The following is a 25,681-nucleotide window of genomic DNA, read 5'->3' as shown; positions in this document are numbered from 1 at the left end:
CATCCCTTCATATATGGACCGAACATGTTCAATTTTAATCCCAAATCGTACTTCCATTCCACGTAATATGGATACCATCTGTACATTCTAACTTGTCTATCATAGTAACGCCACGTATCGTAATAATGACACCTTGCTCTGAAAAATCTCGCCATATCGCGATTAGAAATATCATCAGAATCGAAAATATCGTGACAGATGCTGTTTGATGGTATCAGCGTGTCGTTTAAGCCGCACCAGTAACATGAAATGATATAGGGATAAGTAATGTGCCAATACTCTGTAAAATGAATATGATACCATGCACGGCGAGCGGGCAGTGTTCCCGTGGTTTTAGTAGTGAATGCGGGCCAGTGCGTCCTGTATCCCTTTGACTTTGTTACACGTAAAGATGAGTTATCATAGTTTATAAAAGGCTCTTCTGTACTATACGAAGCAGATTCAACGGAGTATTTTCTTTCCCGATATGGAGTTTCTTCGGTTTGACCACCCTTACTTAAAAAAGGTAGAGCGGACGCATTTAAACGGAAGCTATTATCTTTTCTATTTCCTGAAAAAACTTGACGCAATATAGGAATTTCGTTCATCAAATCTTCATAAGTTTTGTCATCTAGGTTCTTTATAATTTCTAGATCGGCGTTAGGCACATATTCTTGTCGGTTTCGGAAACGCGACAATAGCGAGCATGATGCATAGTTCAATAAAATAATCAAAATTAGTAAAAGCCTTGAATATAAAGTATTTACAGACATACTATTTCAAACATGTCAGTAATGACTTTTAAAAGATATTACAACTATTTTGATCTATTTTAGTTTTGTTTTTCACGTTGTGTTACTAAATATAAGAAAATGTGGAATTCTTCATTTTAAAACCTTATATGTATTAGTAATTATGTATATAAATCAATATAATGTCGGGAAAATAAACACGAACAAAATGTCACCTTTGTGTATAATTAAAGAGATAGTAGGTTACCTCGTCCGGAATGTTCACCTACATGGATGCATTTTTAGGGTTCATCCGAAGGTGCAATGATAGAAGATGGACGGAACATTAATACTGTAAAATTATTTAATACAGTCTTCAAAATGTGTCCTTTGAAACACAGGGACTAGCAGTGATGCCTTTATAATATTTCTACACCTGGGGCATAAGCATTATTTCAAAGGGTTTAGATAGATGTCTTCTATCGGCGCATATCTTTAACATTTACTATCCAAGGGCAATGAATCTTTTACGAATACTCTTCATAGTTCGTAAACAGTGATCTTGTATAATTAATACTGAATGTGCTGCCTTCAACATACGACGAAACCTATGCTTTTAAAATTATCCCGGTATAAAACTTCCGAAAATCTAAAGTAAAAGTTCGGCAACTTTTCAACATTATCATTTCAACCTGAACGGCATCCAATAGATAAAACTACTGGGGCCTTATGAAGTCCTGCATTAATCGCCACGATTCTTAACTCCTTTCACTTTCACAATCTTATTCATATCAGTTAACAATGTAGTCAACGTAACAAAGTTACAGCAGATAATGTAATTTAGATCATTTTAACGTAGGTTTAATTAAAATCTGACTGAGTTTTTTAAGTAGCTCAATGCATTCGCCTGCTAATTGCTTACATACTGCTCTCAGCTAAGATTCGCGGCATATTAATAAAATGTTCAAAACTGAAATTTTTTAGAAATTATATACCATGAACAATGAGTTATATTAATTCAATTAATCTGATTTTTTTCAATGAGAGGTGTGTGATGCATTTAGAAGAATTAAAGTTTCGGTTAAAACAATTTTGCCTTTGTTTATATATATAATAGGTGACCCGGCCACGCGTTGCTGTGGCTAAAGTTTTTGTTATATTACATTATAGTAAACAATCTAAATTGACTCCTTATTTGACTTTCTACTACTATAACCCTTTAGTACAATAAAATTATTTACGAACAAAGACGAAAATGTTGATGTTGGTATACAAATTCACTGGATTGAGATTTGAAGGGGAAGTACGTTGAACACAATTAATTAAAATGTTCTTACACTTGATATTAAGCAGAAATCAACAGGTACAAAATAAAAATTTATCAGATTTATTATTTCTATTTATTTTATAACAAATATAAGTATAATACAGTAAATAACATGTGACGCTTAAACTCATAAATGAGGTATGCAAGGCAGACAGTCTTAAACTTTTAAACATTAATATCTATTTTTTTGAATTATAAATACTTTCAATTTCAATTTAATTTAACACCAATCGGTGCACAATGTTTTTGGTTAACCTGTCTTTAGCTAACACAAATAGATTCGACGGTTTCCCAACACGTGAACACGCAACATATAGTTGCCCATGAGAAAAACATGGATTTTCCAAATCTAAACCACAAATGGACATTGTTTGACCTTGAGATTTATTTATAGACATGGCGAAAGCTAAACGAATTGGAAACTGTAGCCTTTTGAAGGGTATGGTAGAATCTGATGGTATCATCGGAATACGTGGCAGCAGGACCACTTTTCCTTTAAACTTCCCAGCCAAAATGGTTGCTTCAAGAATGTTTCCGGTGATCTTTTTGATGACCAAACGCGTACCGTTACATAATTGAGGTGGATTCAAATTACGGAGGAGAATAATAGGGGAACCAATCTTTAATCGAAGATTATGTGGTGGCATTCCAGGGATATCTAATGAATTTAAAAATTCAATCGGAAAATTTACACTTTCATTTTCATCAACAACAGTATCGATTGATTTAAAAGACATCAGATCGCCTGGTAACAACTGTTGTATCTGGAAGTTAATTTCATCAACATCAACGTTTTTGGCTGCCAAAATCGCCCGTTGACTAAGCCATTCATGATTCAAATAATTATTCTGTATATCCGGGAAAATACTATGAATCAATTCATTTTTATCCTGAACAACAGTGCAAAAATTGTCTGTTTGTTTAATGCATTGCGTATTTAGTTGCAGTTCTATTTTACCGTTCCCAATATCTAGTAGTTGTTCGGAAAATATTTGTGCTGATGGATCATTTTGCAATTGTACTCGCATATTTATGGTCAATCGAAGTGTTTCAACACTTCGCGATAAGAATGATTGTTTCAAACATGCATTAATCTCATCCGCGAAAGTAGAGCGAGGTATAACCGGTAAGGTCTGCCGGAAGTCACCAGACAAAAGTAAGATAGCACCACTGAAAAGTTTATTATTGCTGTTTAAATCTTGCATAGTTCTGTTTAATGCTTCAAGTGAATATTTGTGTGCCATTGTGCACTCATCTCAAATTATTATAGAACTCTTCCGCAACACTGCAGCTATTCCACTATTCTTTTTGATGTTACACATTGCATCTGGTTTATTATGAACGTCCAATGGCAGCTTGAATGTTGAATGTGCTGTTCGCCCACCATCCAGTTAAGTAGCCGCAATGCCTGACGATGCTACTGCTAATGCGATTTTTTGTTGTGACCGTATTTTGGCAAGAATCAACGATATTAAAAATGTCTTACCGGTTCCACCGGTTGCATACAAGACAAAAAAAATCGCCTTGTTCAGCAGCAACAGCCAGCATAATCCGATCATAAATAATTTTTTGTTCTGCTGTCAGTAACGGTTTACTGTTCATGATAATTGTTGCTAAACTTCCATGGTCATATTGATTTTCTCGTTGTAAATCGGTATTGACTAAGTCGGTGGCTGGACGATTAGGTGATGGCATACCATAATGATTAAGTGGTAAATTTGAAATAAGAACACATAAATCCTCGATTAAGACCAATGCTTCATTGTACATCTCTGGTGTATAATCTATGTTTTGGGATTGATTTGTTTGTCTAATTTGGTGCAAGATGTCTTCTGTCATACAATTTTTATATTTTTCCCACAAAGTTTGTGCTTGCGAGGGATAACATGTCGTCAAAATAATTGCAAACAACTGACGAATGTTATTCGGTGTTGATGTCAATGCAGCGTCAGCAAGCGTTAAGTCCCAATGGTTATCGTCTTCTAGCAATTGCAGTTCACGACATGCATCCTGGTATGTAATTCAAAAGACGTTGGTCCGGGAACATTCACCAATAACAAACGTAAATAGAAGCACTCACGTTGCTTTGGATGTACCGTGTAAAGTCTCCCCAATGTCTTAGCTTTGAATATGCCTGTAATGGAAAGATGTGAATTTCCTTGTTTCCGTGGCTCCCATTTTTTACTGGATTTGTTCCATGTGAAATAACGTGGAACATCACCATACACCAATGTCTTCGCGAATTGGCCAAAAACATCAGGTTTTTGACACAATGTAAAAAATTCAGTTAGAGTCGTTTTCGGAGCTTCGAACACTCTTTGGAGAACATTTTCTTCAGTGAAGTATACACGTTGACCGTTTTCAAGATGTATTGCCAGATGTTGGACAGCAGGATCTCTTTCGTGGATGGGAAAGCTGAGAATATGCCAAATAGCTTCATTGCTGCTAATGTATCTGCCCATTTGGTATCGTGCTATTTCATCATTTTTATTAATGTTTTGTACTTCAAATATGGCCAAATCACTGCCTTTGTTTACATAATTACAAATATACTTAATTGGTTTAACAGAACTACAAAGCTCAATATTGATATGAGCTTTGTAAGTTTTTGAAAGTAGTGGTGAGTATGGTACCACCCACTCATTATCAAACTCAACTTGATTTGGAAAGTTCGGCAGTCGCATTGTAAATGTGTGGCCACCATTCTCAGTACTTCCGCGGCGATACTTTGGATAACCATCAATATCCGTGATCGTGTCATTCGAATGCAGCTTTGGGAAGTTTTTTAAAGGAAGTTAATATCTGGTGCATATTCAAAGGCAAGCCGAACGAATGATGCACATGTTAATGAGCGGCTGATCCGTTGCCTTTGTCGATCTAGTGCTCGTACTGTAGCTATGTTTCGTTCTCGTGCCACTCTTGTTCTCGTAATATTCTGTTGCAGACGTTCGTCACGCTGTTCTTGAGATTCTCGTGCGCGACTTTCTGCAGTCCTGATTCTTTGAGCTGCATTTCTTGTTTCGATTTGTTCTGGTAATTGCTGAGCTCTTTCAACACGTTTGCGTCGCGACCCTTTGCTGCTCGCGTTGTTGAGGTTAGATTTTTTCGGTGGCATTTGACTGAAAATAATAATTTAATCATTTAAATATTAGAAAGAGGAACTGAAAAACATGTTATCATAGCACATTGAAATAATAAGTGCAAAATAATTTTCAATAGAGATTAAATAAAAATAATATAAAAATTTTTGTACAATTATTGAAAAAGTGTGGGGAGTTTTGTGCCATTTTCTCATTGATATATTAATTAACTTTTATAAAACTATGTGATATTACTTACATGTGTAAATTGAAATTATTGTTCCTGTGCTCCTACTGTGGCTATGTCTCGTTCTCCTGCTGCTCTTGTTCTTATGATATTCTCTTGAAGACGTTCGTTACACTGTTCTTGAGATTCTTGTGCATGACCTTCTTGTTGTGCTGTACTGATTCTTTGTGCTAGATTTCTTGATTCAATTTGTTCTGCCAACTGATGGGCTCTTTTAATACGTTTGCGTCGTGCCTCTCTGGTGCTCGCGTTGTTGAGGTTAGATTTTTTCGGTGGCATTTGACTGAAAATAATAAATTATCGTTTAAATATGAGAAAAAAAAAATTGAAAATCATTCTAATTAACTTTTATAATTATGTGATAATACTGACATGTACATATTTAAATTATAGAGTTTAAATAATAATTTCAATAAGAATTGAAATACTAATTTACTCGTTTAAATATAAGAAAAAAAATCTGAAAAACTTGTTATCAAAGCACATTGAAATAATAAGTGCTAATATTTTTTTATAGCGGTTAAATGAAAACAATAAAAAAAAATTTGTACAACTATTGAAAAAGTGTAGGAAATTGTGTATCATTTTTGCATTGACATTTTAATTAAATTTTATAATTATTTGATAATACTTACATCAGTCTAAGTAACACGTGGCCGGCTATGCTAACACCAAATATTTAAAAAGTGGAAATAATTGAATTATACGGTATTTCGTTCACTACAAAATAAATTTAATTAATTTTATAGCGTCAACAACACATGGTAATTATGCTGTTAAAATGTAGCTTATATGACATATGGATATTCACTTATATTCGATATATCGAATTTACTCGATGTTTCCATACGATATATCGAATTGAATCGATGTTTTGACAAATATTGTTTTCATTCGATATATCGATATATTTTAAAAATATCGGATCGATTAAAAAAACGAATGCTTACTCATAATGGCCATAAAATCGAAGTAAATTTTAACATTACTCATTGATTTCTATTTTGAATCAATTTCATTAACGTAGTGACATCTGTGAACGAGCACAGAGCCATAAAGCAGCTAGCCGATCAACACTGAAAACCCGGAGAATTGAAGTAAGAAGAGCCATCTTGTATAATGAAATGTTAAAAAAGTAATTTAGTAAATTCTTAAATTCGTAAATTTCGAATTTCTTAAATTTAAACATTACGAGTGGGTCTCCTTCTACTTCTACCCTGCATAATCCTACTGTAATAGTACATAGCGCCGTTTTTACTCCTTCCATTCGCTATTGTGACGCCAACTTAATTTGCTCCCTTTCAGAGGACACTCATAATGTACTGAGTTGGTTCTCCTCTATTTAATTCTCCGTGACCAGTGTCTGCAGACGTACAATAATTATTGTATATGTATCATAATCTCATGGATTTTTAATCCTTAATCCTAAGCGTACAATCTTGACAAAAATACAATAATTTTGAAAAATAGCAATTTTCTATATAAAATAATTTATAAAACAAGTTTTTAAATATTATGTATTATCCCGCCAAGAATACTGAGTAAATGTTTCCTATTATGCCAAATAGACAGCGTAACGATCGCCTTGTGTCGACAACATCAGCCATAATACGAATTTTTAAAGTAAAGCAACACTCATATGTTACTCTAGTTCCGATTATACTTTCATATTTAACATATAAACGACAACAAACTCTGCGTTTTATAAACTAAATTTTGTAAAAATATTCGATATTAAAAAATATCGATGTTTTCAAACGATATATCGAAAAACATCGATGTCACGTACCGATATTTTATATCGAATACATATATCGATATATTTTTTAAGTGGACACCCCTAATATGACACGTTCGGAGATTTACCATAGCAGCGCCATCTATTGATTACTTACTCAACCCAGTTGAAAGGTATCGACATCTGTTAGAATCATTTGGAGTTAACAGATAATTGTGACTGTCAAATAATAACAGACAATAATTAGCAATAAATTAAAATTGCGACTATAATTTAAGATTTAAACTATCCTATCTTTCAAGTTAGATCGAACTGCACATGGTGTGCGAATTTTATTATAATCGGTTAAGTGGTTTAGAAGTCCATTGAGGACAAACATTGTGACACGAGATTTATATTAAAGCGTTTTGTGTCTTATTAAAAGACGTTTGTAACACTTTATCAATTTATTTAACACACGAACAAATTTTTATTAGCGCTGAAGTGCGAGCAAAAAGGACGTGCATTCGTCGTAGGACTATGGGGCGCAATGTGGTCCGCGACCGAGTGAAAGCGAGCAATAGAACAAAGGCGCAAAAGAAACAAAAGAAACAAAAGGTCTGCGCCCGCGTCACCGGTGCGTGCATGTGCCCGCTGCACTAATTCGGCACACTAAGTTCGCTCGTCGGCTACGCTCGCCCACAAAATCTTACACCTATTATTCATTCAGACATCACATCAGTATATATACGACTCCCACAATATATATTAAGATATTGGTAAATATGTGGCGAAGCTGGCAGTAACTCGTAAGCTGTCAATGTAAAGTATACCACATCAATATCGTCGAACGAGTTTCAAGAACCTTTATTGTAAAATGTTGATGAGTTTTGACTAATTTTGAAAATGATGTTGAAATATATTGATTTTTTTATCTATTACTTTCAATTTTAAAAATTAAATTAAAAAAAAAACCTGTAGTATGGAATTGTTGCCAAAATGGAAATGTAGCCTGTGTTAAAACAACTTGCTTTTTATGCTATGTTGTAGCCTAAATGTCAAATTTAACAGCTTATGAATATTATGAATTATTAAAAGTATGTTTATGCCTGTTGTTGTTAATCTCACTTATAACTCAAAACAAAAACGACTAAATCAATAAATACGACATTTCTGTATAATATTAACTTATTAAAATGATACATAGTTTGTTTATAATAAATCCTTCGGGGTAAGTAACTGTACACGTAGTCTTGTTTAATATTTAACGATAACAATCTTTCTATAGAAAATTTTCATATTTTGATTTATTTTAACTCAAAATATTATTCCATTGTAGTGACGTGTTTTTAGAAAAACACTGGCGAAGTGTTATTCCTCGATCAGTATGTGATTATTATTTAGAAGCTCAACGAGCATCGCCCAACGTAAGTATATAAACATATTATTTTTATAACACTTTGTTCACAATAAACAATTTTTTTGTAGTTAATATAACTTCAGCACAAAATAACAATTTGTTATAATAATGAAAATAAATTTAATTGTTAGAAAAAAAATGTAATTGAAAATGGTTTGACAAATCTTTCCTATTTTCTTAAACATAAGTTTTGGTTAAAACATATTTTCTAAAATTATATGATTGTTTCCTCTCTTATTGCTAAAAGTTATGTTTCTTACCAATACCTGAAATAAAACTTATATTAAATATCAATATAATATTTGTATAAATTTAATATTTATCTAAAGTTTTTCTGTTAATGAAGTTCATTTTCAAAATTAAACATCTCACTCAAAAGGTATGAAGAAGAGGAAGGTAATCAAGAATGGTCTATAAAAGCATTCAAAAATCTTTATTTTATTTTTACAGGATGTTCCACCAGTGCTGGCAGCGCCCCATCATTATTTAATATCAATACAAAGAGGGGGAGTAGCTCTGGTTGCAGTCAGTAAAGAAGAGGTTGCACCTCTGTTTGTCATAGAGTTTCTCCACAGAGTTGTGGACACATTTCAGGTACTATGTGAATTTTTTAACTTAATTATAAAATTTTCTTTTATTATTAACGTTTTTTCTATCCAACTCATATATATCTATTCTTGCACATTTTATGGCGGTCATAGTTTTAAATAATAAAGAGTCTATAGATATTTATGATGTGTACAAATATGCACAACTTTGCTATTTATAATTAGTACATATTATAGTATTTTGGAAACCTATTCCTAGATAATTAGTATTATCCTTATGCATGTGTTGAAATGGGAAGAGTATTAGTCACTCTGTCAGTGCAATGTGAATGCATGTGGCATTGGTTATGATTCATTTTCCTCTGTCCCCACTTTCTCGTAATATCCTAAGTGGCGGTACAGTAGTTCCAGTAGGACTAGGTATATTTATAATTTCTTAGCCGTAATATTTCTTTTATTAAAATAAAACACTGATATTTTTGAAAATAAGATTTCAGTATAATATCGACATACATTATATTGATATACCTATTCACAAAATACTTATTAATAATTGCCTTCCATAAAAGACCAACATTGCTATTTTAGCAAAGAATTCATCCAAACATTGTATCACTGTTTGTTACATGACTTTATTTACAATTTACATATTGCAATGTGAGATGATTAATATAAACACTTATCTTATTCCAGGACTATTTCTCGGATTGTACAGAAACAATAATTAAAGAAAATTATGTTGTGGTTTATGAGGTAACTTGTGAAATGTTTACAGTCATGTATTGAATATGTTATCTGTTTACATAATTTTATATTTTTACATATTTACAGCTATTAGATGAAATGTTGGACAATGGTTTTCCCTTGGCTACAGAAAGTAATATTCTAAAAGAGTTGATTAAGCCTCCAAACATTCTAAGAACAATTGCCAATACTGTCACCGGAAAGTCTAAGTAAGTAAATTCTTTGTCGAGTCCATAGTAAACTGCTCACATATTAAATCCTGAAAATAGGTTTTTAATAGCTAAAATATTTTGAGTAATTGGAAAATGATACCATTATTATATGTACAATTTATTTATTAATGACTTATGTGCATATTCAATTATTTAAATAATTTTTGGTGACTTAGGTTTTAGATACAGATTGCATGTAGAAAAATTAAAATTTCATAAACAACTTTGAAATACAACTATCAATTCTTAAATATTTTTTCAAAGATTAAGAAAGAATACATGTTATTTAACAGAAAGAAGATATTCATGTGCATATTCACTCTGGAGGCGGTTTCAAGAAATTACTAATAGGTTATGTAGTATACACATAGCTATCATTGTTTCACTCTTTAATTAGCTTTGTGATTTTTATACACTTTTTTATACAGTAAAGACCTAATGTAATACAATATTAGTAAAAAAGAGAGAGTAATTATTTTTCATTATTATGCATTTCAGCGTTTCCTCAATATTGCCATCTGGGCAGTTATCAAATGTGCCTTGGCGGCGGTCTGGTGTAAAATATGCCAATAATGAGGCTTACTTTGATGTTGTTGAGGAAGTTGATGCAATAATAGATAAAAGTGGGGCTACAGTTTCTGCGGAAATACAAGGATATGTAAGTCAATGTACAAATTGGAAGTATTATTGCATTTGGTGCTTCTGGTAATAATTGTTATTTTCAATATAGATTGATTGCTGTATTAAATTAAGTGGAATGCCAGACTTGACGCTGACTTTCGTAAATCCGAGATTATTTGATGATGTTTCCTTTCATCCATGTGTGAGATTTAAACGCTGGGAGGTATGTGGCATATTTCTTATTATTACATTTGTGTTTATAATTTTTTGCAATTTTTATTGGTGTCTTTACTTTTACAGTCTGAAAGAATACTATCATTCATTCCTCCTGATGGCAGTTTTCGTTTAATGTCATATCATATTGGATCACAAAGTGTTGTGGCAATTCCAATTTATGTGCGACATAGTCTTACTTTGAGGTCAAACGGAGAACAAGGAAGATTAGACATAACTGTTGGACCAAAACAGACCATGGGAAGAACTTTAGAAAGTAAGTAATTTTATTGTGTATTTAATATATTTATTCACATGATAATACTGTGAAACAATACTTGACCACCACTTTGTTTAGTATGGTTATTAAAATGTAATTCCTTGTTTGTTTACTATTAATTAAAATGTACAAAGAACAATTAGTAGGTTTAACTTTGCATAAATGGAAATAGAATGTGAAGATCCATATACAAACAAAAGTAGATGACATAATTCAGCAGATTGGCAAGTTTGAGTGTAATGGGCTGGTGCACCATGTAGAACAGATAGCCGTGGGCCTTATGGGTTTTGGATTAGCTACGCACCGGCGAGCACAGTGTAGAACGTTCACCAACTAGGTAAACTGACAGCTATGTTAAGATCGTCGGAAGACGACGGTCCTATTGGACGTCTTATGGTTGAAATCATGATAATGTTATAAAAATAAATTCTCTAAGCTGTCTATTAAATCCATGCACATTGGCTAATAGATTCTCACATTTGATCTATGCTGTAGTTATATGGATGCCTTGCCCCCGAGACTTTTTTGAGTATAGATCACAGAAATGGATTATATTGTAATGAAATCCATTTCTCTCTATAACATTTGGTTTAAGAATATATTTGGACTATACTAGAACTTATTTGTTATAATGAACTTTATTGTCTGCAGATGTAGCGTTAGAGATTTGTATGCCGAAATGTGTATTAAATTGCTCACTGACTGCAAATCAAGGAAAATATTCATATGATCCTGTTAGTAAAATTCTTTTATGGGATATCGGAAAAATTGAACTTCCTAAACTACCAAATATTAGAGGATCTGTAAGTATTTGGTAAAATTTTATTTAATTTAACGATAGTTTTGTATATAATACTAATATAGTATTTTTAAATACAAAATCGTAAATCATTAAAAATGCAATAACATTCTTGGCATAGATTTGGTAAACAACTGATTATTCAATTTCATTTATGTTAATTAGTAAATTTATAAGCTATTCTCATTGTAAATATTATACTAGTTAGCTACTCAGATTATATATTACTCTGGAATATTTATAATTAGTAATTTTTTTAATTTACTAATCTTGTAATTTTAGGTATCTGTAGCAACTGGGGCTGACACTTCAGGAGCAAATCCAAGCATAAATGTTCATTTTACAATACCACAATTAGCTGTAAGCGGATTAAGAGTTAGCCGCCTTGATATGTATGGGGCTAAATATAAGCCTTTCAAGGGAGTGAAGTATATTACAAAAGCGGGCAAGTTCCATGTGAGAATGTGATTAGAGCTAAAAGGCGAATGCCCCGTGATTTTTAAGGAATTGACATAGTGGGACCATTCTACCATCAATCACACCACTCTTATTCTCACGCTGCCAATTTGTTTTGTATCTGTTATGTATCTATTTGCAATTATTGAATGTTATTGTTTTATTTTCAAGCTTTACCAATTCAACATTTCTAATGTGTCAAGTTTTCTTTGTACATTCATTTCAATTTTAGATAGTACAAAATATGAACAATAATCGTCAATTATTTGAACATTAAAAGTAGTAAGCTACCACCAGCTCGGAATGCTGATTTCTTGAGAAGAACCAGCCAGAAACTATACAGTTGTTCTTATTAAATATTTACCCATTTTTGATGTGTACATTAAAATATTAACCAAGTAAATGAGTTCACAAACCAAGTTTTATTTTGACCAACCAAAAACTCTTGAATGCTATATATATGCACTAGATACAGACTAATGTAGGATGTTGACTTTTTGATGGCGAAATTTAGGCGTAATGACTTTATTTTTATTTCTTTCATTTAATTATCTAAAATACACATTTAAAATGTTGTTTAGGTATTGCTGTTTAAAATAATTGTATTGTTAATGTTAAAGTATGTTAATTTTAATTATCACATTAACATCCTGCTTTTATCAATGCCCAGTTATGTAAACAATTACAACTTGTAGGAATTGTTAAATATGATCTATGTTATATTCCTTCAACTTGTTTTTCATTGCCAGTGATTTTGATACATTGGTATTTTTTGTATATATTTATAAAATAGTCATAAAATCAACATGACGGAGAAGATTAAAATAAAATGGAACTCTACACTGCTTCAATACAAATATGTTTTACAAAATATTACACTTGTATAGAATTATAAACTGTAATATTTTTTTGCGGACAAAAATAATTTTTGAAGGACTAAATGTGAAGATTACACAAATAAATTAAAATACCCAGAAATTATTATGTACAGGTCAAAAAGGATAAATTTCTTCTGTTAAAATTATAAACACAATTACTTTACACAATGCTGCCTTTCAATTATTGCAACATCTAACAGTTTTAACTTAAACAAAATAGGTTATACTAACTACAACATAATAACAAGATATTTTGGTGTAGAAAGGAGAAAAAATTATGAAAAAGAATTAATTTTTCCTTAATTTTATCATTCTGTATCATGCAATGTAAACAAAAGGTTAGTTACTAATTAAATATTATTTTTTATTCAATAGTATATTTAAAAAAATATATATAAGAAAATTTTACAATAGTTTTGACTAATGTCTCAATATAAACAAAAAAAAAAGAAAGAAAATCCAACTTTTATCACTGCTGTTTCACACTTGGTGTATCATTATAACTGTTTAAAAACTACTGTCAAATAATAGTTTTGATAATATATTGTTTTATTTCGTGACTAGTTAGTTAGACTCTGCCATCTTCGTAATCAATCATCATCAACATCACAGGCTATAAATGTACACTGCAAGCCGAAGGCTTTGGAGGAGCCAAAGATCGCCACGATGACCGGTCTTGCGCTGCCTTCACCCAGTGACATCTATTTATGCTTAAATATACAGATATATCTTGTCAAAATGATTAAATATAATGTTTAAACGGCGCGACTGATGTTTTATCAGCTGATTAATTAAATTTTAATTTTTTTAATTGATGACACTCATATTTTTATGTGTCCTGTTTCGGACGAATGGAAATCTAAAATATATAAAAATTGTTCCAGCTGTTCTTGACTTATAAATTGTTAGGATTGTTTTATATGTATACTATCGCTAGTTATCCAGAGGGTATGAATCATAATTCTATCATTACACTGCTGATAAATCACCATTCGTTGTTAAAGATTCTACAGTCCATTGACGATAAGAATAAATAAACTTTAAATCACGGACCCAAAATCCAAGAGTCACTAGTATGACAAGGCTCTACACGCTGAAAACATTAACACAATCAAACATAAATAAATGAATAGAATGTTCTATTTATGTATATTGTATCAAATCCTGTTCATTATATTTACTCCGGTACCATTTATTTTATTGTACTAGAAAACTTTAAAACCTACAGTAAATGGTATTTTCTGTATGTTTTCACTCTGCGATATAATTTAAAATCACGTTTCGGTGTTATTGACCGTTTGTATACTTGTCGACTTTGAAAAGTTTATTTTATTACTCAAGAATCGATTTTTATTTTTATCATTAAAGAATCGAATTCGAATTCGCTAAAAAAACCTTAAAAAAAGTTTCATTGATAAATATTTAAGAAAAGAAATCTGGAATGTATGCGTAATCTGAGCGAATATGTTAATCATTAAAATAAAAAAAAATTGTTTTAAAAGTCGTTAGTTTGTATTTTAAATCCTGCAGTTTAATTTTTAACACTAAACAATCGAGTTTTAAAAAGTTATCGTTTATGTACGTTTCCTTGTTGCTTTTAATTTCTCCTTTGCTATTATTTCTGATATTCTTAATACAATAAAGTTTTAAATAATTATTGAAGTAAAGGATTTAAATAACATTTTACACATTTTTATGTTAAAATAAGCCAGAAGTTAATAATAACTAAAAGAAGTTTTCCATCAGTAGTTATACTTGAATATAATCTTAAATAGATTACATTTGGATATTTTCTGTGGTGTTATTAAACCTTCATTTATTGACTTACATATATCTGGAAGATTTTGAGCCAGATGATATTTATAAAGTAAAAAAAGAACAAGACATTATTTTCTATTTCTGACTGAAAAGTAATCTGAAGCTCATCTTAATTTATAGGTTAGTTTACTATATTATTTAAAACAAGACTGAAAATTAAATAAAAATAGTGAACTACCTTGTTCGCTTCTCAATTATCAAGAACATGTTCGGGAATATTGAACATATTTGACCCTATTTGCGAAATAAGGAATATGGATCGTTAATATTAAAATTTTACCACCTAATAAAAAAATAATATAAAAAGAGACATACTATGTTGTTTAATTAATCTAAATTATTTTCGATGTTGTTTATCATCAATAACTATAAAATTTAATAACCGACTATTGGCCTTTTAAATCATATACATGCTAAATTTAACCTTCCTTCCGAATAATTTAATATACAGTATTTAGTAGATAATAACTATGACATTCAAAATGAAATAAAAGACATATTTGTTTTTATTTTTTTCTGCATCCGTTGAAGTAAGACAAAAATAAATAAATAAAAGAAAGCAATTACTACGCCGCAAAGCGGTCTTTCTTTGTACTTATTTTTTTTTCAACAATTTATTCAAGTGAAACTTCATCGGACCACCGACAGTCTTTGTCCCAGATGGAATAAGAGGCCAAAATAATGATAAAAAAGAAGCACTCAATGTAGGTCAATTCCAAATAATTTAATAGTTTAATAAATATATTGCTTTGCTTAGTTTAACAAATAAGTGAAATTTTAAGTTTCTCACCATCGCTCATGATAGAACAATTATAAAGTTATCAAAACTATGTCCAAGAACATAATTACTTTATTTAATAAAATTCGTCATTAATTAAATTAGATTGAATAAGTGAATTGTCTCATATGATAAATTTTATTAAAAGATACGATACTTATAGTTTAAATCTAGTTCAAGGTTGACAGATTAAATTTTATTGTTTATAACATGATTATACAAAGAAATAAAAACAAATAGTTAAGATTTTCATAAAAAGGATTGTTTCCTATGTATAATATTTTACATATAATCAAAATACAAATTTGTCATTATTCAGATATATTATTTAAGCCTATAAGGTTAAAATCTGTTGTTTATAAGGTCATAACCTGACTGCACATTATATAAACTATAAAATTATGCTGTATTGCATTAAATGTGAGAAATGAAGGAAGTAATAATAACAAATTCTTCAAAATATTTTACAGTTAACTTTTGCCTAAACTGATTTGACTGTGGGACGAAATTTAATTATAAAGTATGAAGCGGTGCATAGGTGAATCATATTATTAAAATACTATTTAGTTATCGCTGTACATTGTATAGAGTAAAGTAAAATAAGAGTATGATCTGGTTAGAATCTGAAACAAAAAAAAAATATTTTTAGCCCCATAACAAATAGCCTGGCTATTGTTTACTTTAGATAACGGACTTTTGCTTATACATAATTTAATTACATATATAATCGATAATTAGGTAATCGTTATCATAATAATTTTCTAACATTGGTGCATTATAGTTTTTATTTTAAGAGACCATTGCACCTAAAGTGGCCATATAGCAAATTTGAATTATTCAAATTTTATAACCAGCGAACATATATTACAACATTTATTGTAAGAGTTAGTTTTCACGTACATTTTATACACTGATTCTCACTAAAAAGTTTATACGTAAAATTAGTTCCATTGTGAGTTCTTCACGGAATAAGTCTCAACTAAATGTTTAAGCAGCGCTCTTGCTCTTTAACTTCCCACGTATGGAATACAATTAATTCTGAGACATAGATTGGTTTTTCAAAAGATTTTCTAATTCTCTAAGGACTAAGATAATCGCAATATAATTAATTATGTAAAAATATTAATTTAAATGTCGTACTTACCGCAGAGTAAGTGACTAGTGAGATGTTGGTAAATTTCATTGCAGTAAAAGCAATCGGCTTTTGTGACCTATAAAAATAGTTCTGTTATTAACATATAAAGATAATATTAGGGGGAGCGGAAAGTAATATCGTTTCTATTGACATATTTTTTTCAGAAAAATCGATTTTTTTTACCGCTTCGGCATTGAAAATTTATACACTAGATGGCAAAAAGTTGTTGCAATGAAAAATTAAAAATTTTTAAAAATGCAGCCGTGTGAATTTAACTTAAGAAAGCGACATTACTTTCCGGTTCCCTTACTACATAAAAATATTAAAAATTCATTTAACACTCACCTTTGTATTAGAAAAAGCAGTGCACGACGGCATCGAGGACTTGTTTTATACCAGCTACTTGTGTACGCCGCAGAAGCGATATCGGCATTCTAAAATCACACGGTTCAATTGTTCTGCAACTTTTTTTCATTTAAAATTTTAATTGAGTAATACGTACCGCGTGGTAAATATCATCAGCATACCAACATATAAGACCAATTTGAATTAATGATGATCCCAGAAATAATTTATTACTTAAAACCATGAAAGGTTCTAGTAACTGAAATTAAAAAAAATTTCTTATAATAATTTAGAGTTCTGCTATGTACTTATAAAGGGTTTCTGGTGGTAAAATTCGGATTACAAATTTAATTAAAAATGTTATTATTAAACATTGACATTAAAAATAATATGCAGGAAAAATTGTGAGGATTTAATTTCTTCAAAATTACGTCGTCTAAATGTTGACCATCACGTCGGGCACTTTCTTGGAATCTGGCCTCGGTATTTCGTGCCACTTGTTGTAGAAGTGATCGTGGGTCAGCATTAACCGAACGATATTTTCTTTTAACGCTGAGATGGTTACTGGGTTCATGTATATAGTGAATTGTTAATAAAAATAAAACCAATTACAAAGAAATTATTAAAATTCAAAATAGTATTTTAAAAATATACTTAACTTACAACAATGACGAATAATACGCAACAGATGTTGATGGAGCTAAAAACGATGTTAATAAGGTTGACTAACGAATACAATTCTTCTAAATTGTTGCAGTAGCTGCAAGTAAATTATGATCTTATTAAAATAACAAAAATATGAAGAAATACAATCAAATGTGTTACTCAGCTTTTGTCGAGATTTTTAATGAAAGTACGCTGAAGGTTATTAAGGAGAAAATAATCGGAAAATTGCGACGATAATAGAAAAAAACCAGCACTATTCTTACCTCACACCAATCACAGAATAAATTAAAACATTTGTTCGAAACTGGTAAAAATTTTACGTCTTTTTTAGGCTTTAGAAAGGCAAGATTTTGGTAAGTAATCTTTTAAGTACGCAAATTCTAAAGAAATTAGCGCATCATAAATCAATCAATAAAAATATAACCAATGCTATGTGCAAATAAGAAATCTGATTTTTGTAAATAATCCATGTATATCATTAAGGCAATATTAAAATAATAAATGTTATGGCACACAGAGAACCCCGCTGCCCAACCTCTAGAGTTTTTTTTGTGAGCAGTGGCAATCCTGCATAATTAATATACGAAGTGTGAATTATATAAAAGATTGTATCTCGGGAATACGAACGCACGTCTTAGTCCACTACCCCTGGGCTAACTTATGTTAATAACTTAGTCTGTTGTGAAAGGGTACAATTTTCGTAAGGTTCGCTAGTTCCGGACCACATTACAGATATTAAACTTGGTTAAAGAATATAAACTGTACAGGAATTTATAAAAAAACAATTATATCAATATATGTTGATTATATTTCAGTAAATTATTACAATGCACCTAAACAACAAACGTGTACGATTATTTTTAAATAAAAAAACATACCTAATTAATCGCTGGTGAAGCTTTATGTTAGATAGAATTTCCTCGTAATATTCATCATCGCTTTTGTTAACAAAAGCAAGCGATTTCAACTTGCGTTGCAATAGCCGTAGTAACATTCCAATGTGACTCGTCATTCCGGAGAATAACAGGTCTGTGCAGATCATTATGAATACGCAGGTTTGACCTACAATGATAGTTTCGATAGCTTTTTCTCTATTTTCTATCAGACTAGTAATCACTTGTTATAAATTTTCTACAGCAGACACGCTAATAGCAAGGCTTGTATTAATAACGTGAATGCTACCTTCTAATAATTTCCGTTTGATTAAGTATACTTGATGAAAGCAGTTCCATAAATAGAATTCTGCAAGCGTGTGATTTGTAACATATTTTTTTAATAATATTAAAATTTTTTAAAATTACTTTAACCTTGTAAATTTTTTCGATATTTTTAAACACTGTAAATCTTATGTAAGAGGTTCAACCGGTTTGTTTAATAATTATCAAATATGGTTATGCTAATGTATTTATAAAATTGACAAATCTTTGAAATTAAAATTTTGACTACCTTTACATATCATTGTCGTTGTACTTATTCTGGGAATAATAAGTAGTTTCTATTTTAGAATTATATATTTTTATTAAAAATTATTTTTTTACAAAAATGGAAAAGTACAAAGTTATCACCGAGTGACATTTATTTTTATCTAATTGTATTATAAAGGGCATAGTGATATGAAGGAACACCGTCAATACCGAAACATTGATAATGTGATTATCAATCATTTCATTATTAGTAATATATAAAAGCACATGCACTTTGATGTTACTTTCTGCATTAAGATAATTACAATATCATACGTTACTTACCAGAAAATACTTCAAATATGTACACAAATATGTGGATAACAAATTTATTCTTATCAAACGGGTACCAAGAGGCCCATACGAAGCCAATTTCTGCATTTTGACCTTTGAATAAGCGAATGAAGTAGATACCAATTGGTGTTAAGCTATAGAACCAGACGCCTGATAAATTAAGCCCGAAATACCCTGCAAAGGGCCAAATATTTTTATTAATTTAATGATTAATTTAAATATTTATAGTACTATATATGTATTAATGCAGCTAATTAAAAGATTATGATTTAGGTAAGAGCGCTGATTTGATGACATCCATTTTTTTAATTAACTATGCAAACATCTTTCTCTCATTTAAATATTTAACAAGATCTTTCATACTCTGCTTATAATAATCGCGATTCATTTCCTTCTAGTTAATGTATTAGTTACATGACTTTTTTAAAAACTAGCGAATGTACCCTTACCGTAAATTGCGTGTTACTTGTGGATTTGTGCAAAAATATTGGTGCTGTTCTAAAAACAACTTTGTAAATTATTAATTAGACTCTGGTAATAGTTGTAATATAACGTCAGAAAGAACTTACAACCTTTAATTATTATAACGCAATCACATAGGCTCATTAAGGCTGTCTCCGACTCGTTGCATAGTAACTGCATATTTACCCACGTTTATCTTGGATATCTTCTTTCTTTTCCGGATATCATTGACTTTCTTATTTTTTCATTCTTTTAGTATTTACTTAACTTACTTCTAAGGCTATATTCGATAAATGTTCGATGTAATTAACCTTTATGGCTTTGATAACTTTTACTTCGTCGAACTCATAGCTCATAGGTTAGCAATCCGTAAGCTTGTAGCGTGCGTTATTAAGAGAAAATATGCCATCTTTAGCAAACGACGTCTACGCTATCTTAGGCGTCTTTTGTTAAAGAATGTATTTACTTTTTTGACATTATCCCTTACATGGCTATGGTGTGTTTTATTTCAATAGATCTCGAATTAAAATGTGCGTTTCGGTTAATGGAAAATTAGTTAAGCATTGAATTTTAGTTGTTTTTTATTATTTTAAATAATTATTTATTCATATTTTAAATCGTTATAATAAATAATGGTTAAACATTAAAAAAAATTGTAAAATTTTGTACATTTTTTTTGGAATCCACTTACAAAGATTTGTCTAAAAAAAAAATTGATAATTCAACAACAGTAGTTAATAATTGGTTAACTTACATCGATGTGCTGTGCGCAACCCGGATAGACTTTTGCTCTTAATATTTTGTGAATCTTCTTCTATTGGTGACATAGGCCAAATATCTCTTAGTTCCAGTAGAAGTTGTTTTAATACATTCTTTTTATACCAGAGTACAAGTCCTTTCGATACAGCTAACAAAACATGTAAAATACAGTAATTTATTTATATTAACTACCGCTAAATTATTTTTTATTTTTCTTTTCAGTCGATGCAGAGGGCCTGCAAGATAAAGGCCTCCTACAAAGAGTTCACGATGACCGGTCTTACCCTACTCGCATCCAGCGATTTCTCGCTACCATAACTATGCCGTCGATCCACTCCTAGTGGGTCTACCCACGTTGCATTTACCGTCACGTGGTCGCCACTCGAGGAATTTTCGGTCAAGCAATGGCCATCAGCTACACAAGTGACGTACCCCGCCCACTGCCATTTCGGACGAGCAAATATTAACAATAGGCCTTGATTTTTCTGCGAATTCCCTAATTTCTGATTCGATCTTGCAACGAAACTTCGAGCATAGCTTCCACCATTGTTATCTGGGTGTTCTCGAGCCTTCTTGTAAGGCTCTTCGTAAAGGACCATGTCTCGGATCCGTAAGTTATCACCGGCAACGCACATTAGTCAAATACCATCGGTCTTCAGGGATTGCCGCATTTTGGACTAGAAGATGTTTCGGAGCTTCCGAAAGCTGCCATTCGCATACGCCATTGTATTCGGCGAGGGATTTCTTTCTCGAAGTTGGACTTACCAAGCTGGACGGTTCGTCCCTGGTATATATAATCGCCTTCAACTTCGAGCTAAATTTAACTAAATTACTTTAATTATACTCAATCTGCGTTTAAAATAGCTGATCGGAAATAGCCATAAAAGCTTTAAAGGGGGTTAATTAGCGCATTTGCTGTCAATTGTTACATGGTACACCATACTAAAACATCAATGGTTAAAAAAATAATAAATAACGTAATGATAATACGGTAAGAAAAAGCGTTACGAAAATTTGGATTACCACATATTAAAGTTAATTATTGTTTATCTTTCTCTGCAAGTTTAGTGCTTACAGAATTTTGCCGAATTCCAAAAGAAAAAATCTCTATTTCAAAACGTAACTTTATACAATAAAACATACATAGATTTTAAATTTTAAAGTTAATAAAATAAAAAAAAACTTTATAAAGGATCGTTAAGTACATGCAAAATGAATATTTACTTTTAAATATAGAACGAATGCTTCTTACCTAGTACGCCGTAACCAAAGGTATGTAATAAAGGAACTACATTTTCAATTCGGGGCGAGTTCCAGAATGTTAGTATAATGTAAACAAATTCGCTCAAAAAGTGATAAAAAATACCACATATAGATAATAAAAATAATAGCTTTTGGCGATAATACGATGAGGGCCGTTTTGGAACAGTGAATGAGAAACCAATACATTGCATACAGAAAAAGCTAAGCGATAAAGATTCTTCTATTTCCTTTTTAGCTTCTTCGTTGGTCATTTTCAGGCCAGTGTGTACCTAACCGAAGCGAAAATAGTAATAAATGGTTAACACCTACTGACGTTGCTCCAAAACCATAAATATTTAATATCAAAGAACTTATTTTATTAAGTTCTAGTTCTTGTTTCAAAACTTTATAGTTCAACTCTTTTATAATTTAACACTTTGAAGCGAAATGTATTCTTGTGCGGAGTGGAGGCGGGTCTGATGAAATTATAAATGAAAATGATGACAAGTAGATCGTTTACCAGGCGCGGATTGATTGACTTGCCACATATGATGGGGAATTGTTTTCTTTTTGTTTACATGTGAACAGTAATTTCTTTATTAAAAAAACTTTTAAATTTGGTCATTAAAAATGTTGAAGGGCTTGTTAGAATGGTGACCATGGGGCCAAGGTCACCGAGAAAGCCATAAATACGATGATGAAAATGATGACACCATGAATACGGCGAACAGTAATTGTACCAACACTGACTAAAAGAGGGAAAGATAGAGAGAAATGAAGAAGACCTATACTAAATTTATAACCGAAAAAGATTGAAAAAGAATGAAATAATGATATTAATTATTTACAGTTTACATGCAAGTCATCACGACAAACAGTCACCATTCTTTTCCCTTTATAATATATAACCTTCATCATTATAATTTCGAACCTAGAACGTCAACTGCTGCAAAGGACTGGGAGGACGCCGCCTCCATCCAGTGTCTTCAGACGATCTTAAAGATATTTTTCCCCTTGTGGGTGGACATCCTATGCTACATTGCCGGTGCATAGTCTGCATTCTAGAACCTTAAGGCTTCAGCAGGCATTTGTTCCTCGCGCTGTGTAGCCTTCCTACTGCAATTCGATAGGCTAGGTCGGATGCTTTCGTTCGTCTACTCCTGATAATACCATATAGTGTACAAGTATACATATAGATATTTAAATTTTATACGTTTAATATATTTTACTAAAGTGGAGATAATTTTTTGTAAAAAGTACTCAATTTTTTTTATTAGTGTGTTTTTAATAATTATTAATATTCTCGCAAGATATTAATAACATAACCCGAGGCAGTTTGTTTTTGTATGGTAGTCTAATATAATTTGCGTTCGTGCCACTGAAACACAATCGCACGTGTGTTACTTTCAACATAATAGCGTTGATAGCGACTTGGATAATTCTATATCATTAAACATTTTAGACTTTCTCACCTCCTATGGTTGAATGAGTTTGATTTGTTTTTATATCTAACCGAAATTGCCATAAGTGTGTGGTAAATTAAAATACATGTTGTCTTTTTTAATATGTACACGATATCTGTGGCCTCGTAGGAAAACAAGATAAAAGAACATACTTGCGGGGCACTAATTAGGCGATATTGAATGGGCTATGCTAAAATAAGTTTTAAAAGATATTTTAAATATAACAACAATTAAGTAAACGCGCGACATAAAATAAAAAAAAATGTTTATTTCACACAAATCGCTCAAACGTATTTAAATATTTAATGAAACATTCAACCGATTCTTATTTATTTGTTTTAAATTTTGAAACCGGGAGCCAGAAGTGTGTGGATGTATGTTACGTTATCATATTAGTGCAATTGTCTTATCATTTTTAATTTTTAAAATACGTCTCAGTTACAAAAGTAACATTAGCTTAGTGGACATGGACTACCATTAACTATCTTTAGTCGCGGGTTCCATTACTGTAAGAAAACATCGGCACCGTGCCCGCGTGGAGATTTATTGATACAATTATAGACTCGAAGAAGTAGCGTATGCCACAACAGCGGGAAGATAAACCTAAGAACTACAACAACAAATTTATATGTATTGAATTGCCTTGTAATTAATTTTTTTATTAGCATTTACCAGTATATTCGTCTATGAAACATGCTATCAAATTGGGGTAAAGATAATATGCGAGTTTTACATGTAGTATTTCCTGTAAAATACAATACATACTTTACTAAATAGTGTTTATAATTTTCTTTATTGTAGGAGTAATTTCGTGACATCGATATTTTATAGCCATCCAAAAGTTATTCTGATTTATATAAATTATGTGAGGCCTATGTCATCTATCTAACCTGAAAAGCATACGTCCACAGAAGAAACTTTACAAGACTATCAATAGAGAGATTATAAATAAGAAAGACTATAAATTAGAAGTAAATGTATCATTAAAGTAAGTTTTAAAAAGTATTGTATACATTTCTTTCATTATAATGATTATTAGAAAGTCAATTCAAGCTGGTTTCTTTTACAATACGAATTTCGGCTTTACACACATTGATTGCAACTGTTGTTATCAGAAATTAATAATAAACCCCGTGGTGTATATTTATTTACTACATATAGTATTGATACGACATAATTTGTCATGACATGCTTTTAAACGCAACGCACTTTCCTTCAAACAGTTTTGTATTCAATATGAGTATATATACTTTGAAACCATTTTTTATGTCAGTCAGCGATAAACGATTGCCAAATTTTGAGGGGGGCGATAAAAAGTATTTTATTTCGTGCATCGTCATCATTTACATCGTCATCATATCAGCCTATTAACTTCTGATTCAAGATTTAGTCTTCCCCAAAGATTGTCACCATGACCAGTATCTCCTTTCGGTTTCGGCCACATCGGCTATCGGTCGCACGAGTTATGTGCCCCGCCCGCACTACAGATGAGCAATTCCTCGGTGACATTTATTCTTCTGAGGATTTCTTAATTTATCATTCGATCTCACTGCAAAGCTTCCGGCATAGTTTTCTCTATTGCCCTCTAGATGAATTTGAATCTTCTTACAATGCCTATCGTAAACGATTACATCTCAGGTCAAAATTTCATCATCGGCAAACATCGACAAACCCAAACATTGCGGTATTTTGGAAAGAAAATGTTTCGGAGCTTCCCGAATGCTGGTCATCCGAGTTAAATTCGTATAGTACATCCACAGGACATAAAAATAAATCGCATGTAATAGTAAAAAAATAAGTAGAATGAATGGGAGTTGTTATTACAAAACGTGATTTCTTACAGACTATCATTGTTTGTTAATAGTAGACTTTTACACTTTATTTAAAAGAGTATACTTTAATACTTTCTTTGAATGTCAGTATATGTTATTCAGTAATTATCAGAATATAAAGTCTGTTATGGGCGGCCATCGACACGAATTAAGGTGATTTAAGATATTCCCG

The 25,681-nt window shown here is 31.2% G+C and overlaps 2 protein-coding genes across 2 annotated transcripts; one reads left to right on the top strand and one right to left on the bottom strand.

The window, feature by feature from the left end:
* Nucleotides 1-8,140: 8,140 nt before the first annotated feature.
* cm (AP-3 complex subunit carmine) lies at nucleotides 8,141-13,483 on the top strand. The gene is made up of 10 exons (XM_068772280.1): nucleotides 8,141-8,312; nucleotides 8,421-8,508; nucleotides 8,952-9,095; nucleotides 9,743-9,802; nucleotides 9,881-10,002; nucleotides 10,504-10,663; nucleotides 10,736-10,849; nucleotides 10,927-11,116; nucleotides 11,771-11,922; nucleotides 12,201-13,483. Exons 1-10 carry the CDS (start codon nucleotides 8,278-8,280, stop codon nucleotides 12,384-12,386), a joined length of 1,251 nt encoding a protein of 416 aa, XP_068628381.1. The 5' UTR covers nucleotides 8,141-8,277; the 3' UTR covers nucleotides 12,387-13,483.
* A 2,928-nt stretch (nucleotides 13,484-16,411) lies between these two features.
* Nucleotides 16,412-22,486, bottom strand: LOC137929973 (odorant receptor 4-like). Its single transcript, XM_068773137.1, has 9 exons — nucleotides 22,225-22,486; nucleotides 20,968-21,120; nucleotides 19,743-19,925; nucleotides 18,873-19,056; nucleotides 17,992-18,088; nucleotides 17,486-17,587; nucleotides 17,329-17,417; nucleotides 16,993-17,059; nucleotides 16,412-16,471 (listed from the first exon to the last, which is right to left on the bottom strand). The coding sequence occupies exons 1-9, from the start codon at nucleotides 22,484-22,486 to the stop codon at nucleotides 16,412-16,414; spliced, it is 1,197 nt and encodes a 398-aa protein (XP_068629238.1).
* Between the last annotated feature and the right edge of the window lie 3,195 nt (nucleotides 22,487-25,681).

This window comes from Battus philenor, unplaced genomic scaffold, assembly GCF_028537555.1.
Source record: "Battus philenor isolate CCGP_79_NKW_IND1 unplaced genomic scaffold, ilBatPhil1.0.hap1 SCAF_5, whole genome shotgun sequence".
In the NCBI taxonomy this organism is placed as follows: Eukaryota; Metazoa; Arthropoda; class Insecta; order Lepidoptera; family Papilionidae; genus Battus; species Battus philenor.
Note: the sequence above shows the minus strand (reverse complement) of the source record. Positions and strands in the feature narration are given on the sequence as shown.

What these genes read in the sequence shown, in the direction of transcription:
- cm (XM_068772280.1), top strand. Translation starts at nt 8,278, where the DNA reads ATGATACATAGTTTGTTTATAATAAATCCTTCGGG. An exon ending in TTTATAATAAATCCTTCGGG is followed by an intron (nt 8,313 to 8,420) that starts GTAAGTAACTGT and finishes ATTCCATTGTAG; the next exon opens with TGACGTGTTTTTAGAAAAAC. An exon ending in CATGGGAAGAACTTTAGAAA is followed by an intron (nt 11,117 to 11,770) that starts GTAAGTAATTTT and finishes TATTGTCTGCAG; the next exon opens with ATGTAGCGTTAGAGATTTGT.
- LOC137929973 (XM_068773137.1), bottom strand. Translation starts at nt 22,486, where the DNA reads ATGACCAACGAAGAAGCTAAAAAGGAAATAGAAGAATCTTTATCGCTT. An exon ending in CTTCACCAGCGATTAATTAG is followed by an intron (nt 18,089 to 18,872) that starts GTATGTTTTTTT and finishes ATTTACTTGCAG; the next exon opens with CTACTGCAACAATTTAGAAG. An exon ending in GCGTATTATTCGTCATTGTT is followed by an intron (nt 17,588 to 17,991) that starts GTAAGTTAAGTA and finishes TTTTAATTTCAG; the next exon opens with TTACTAGAACCTTTCATGGT.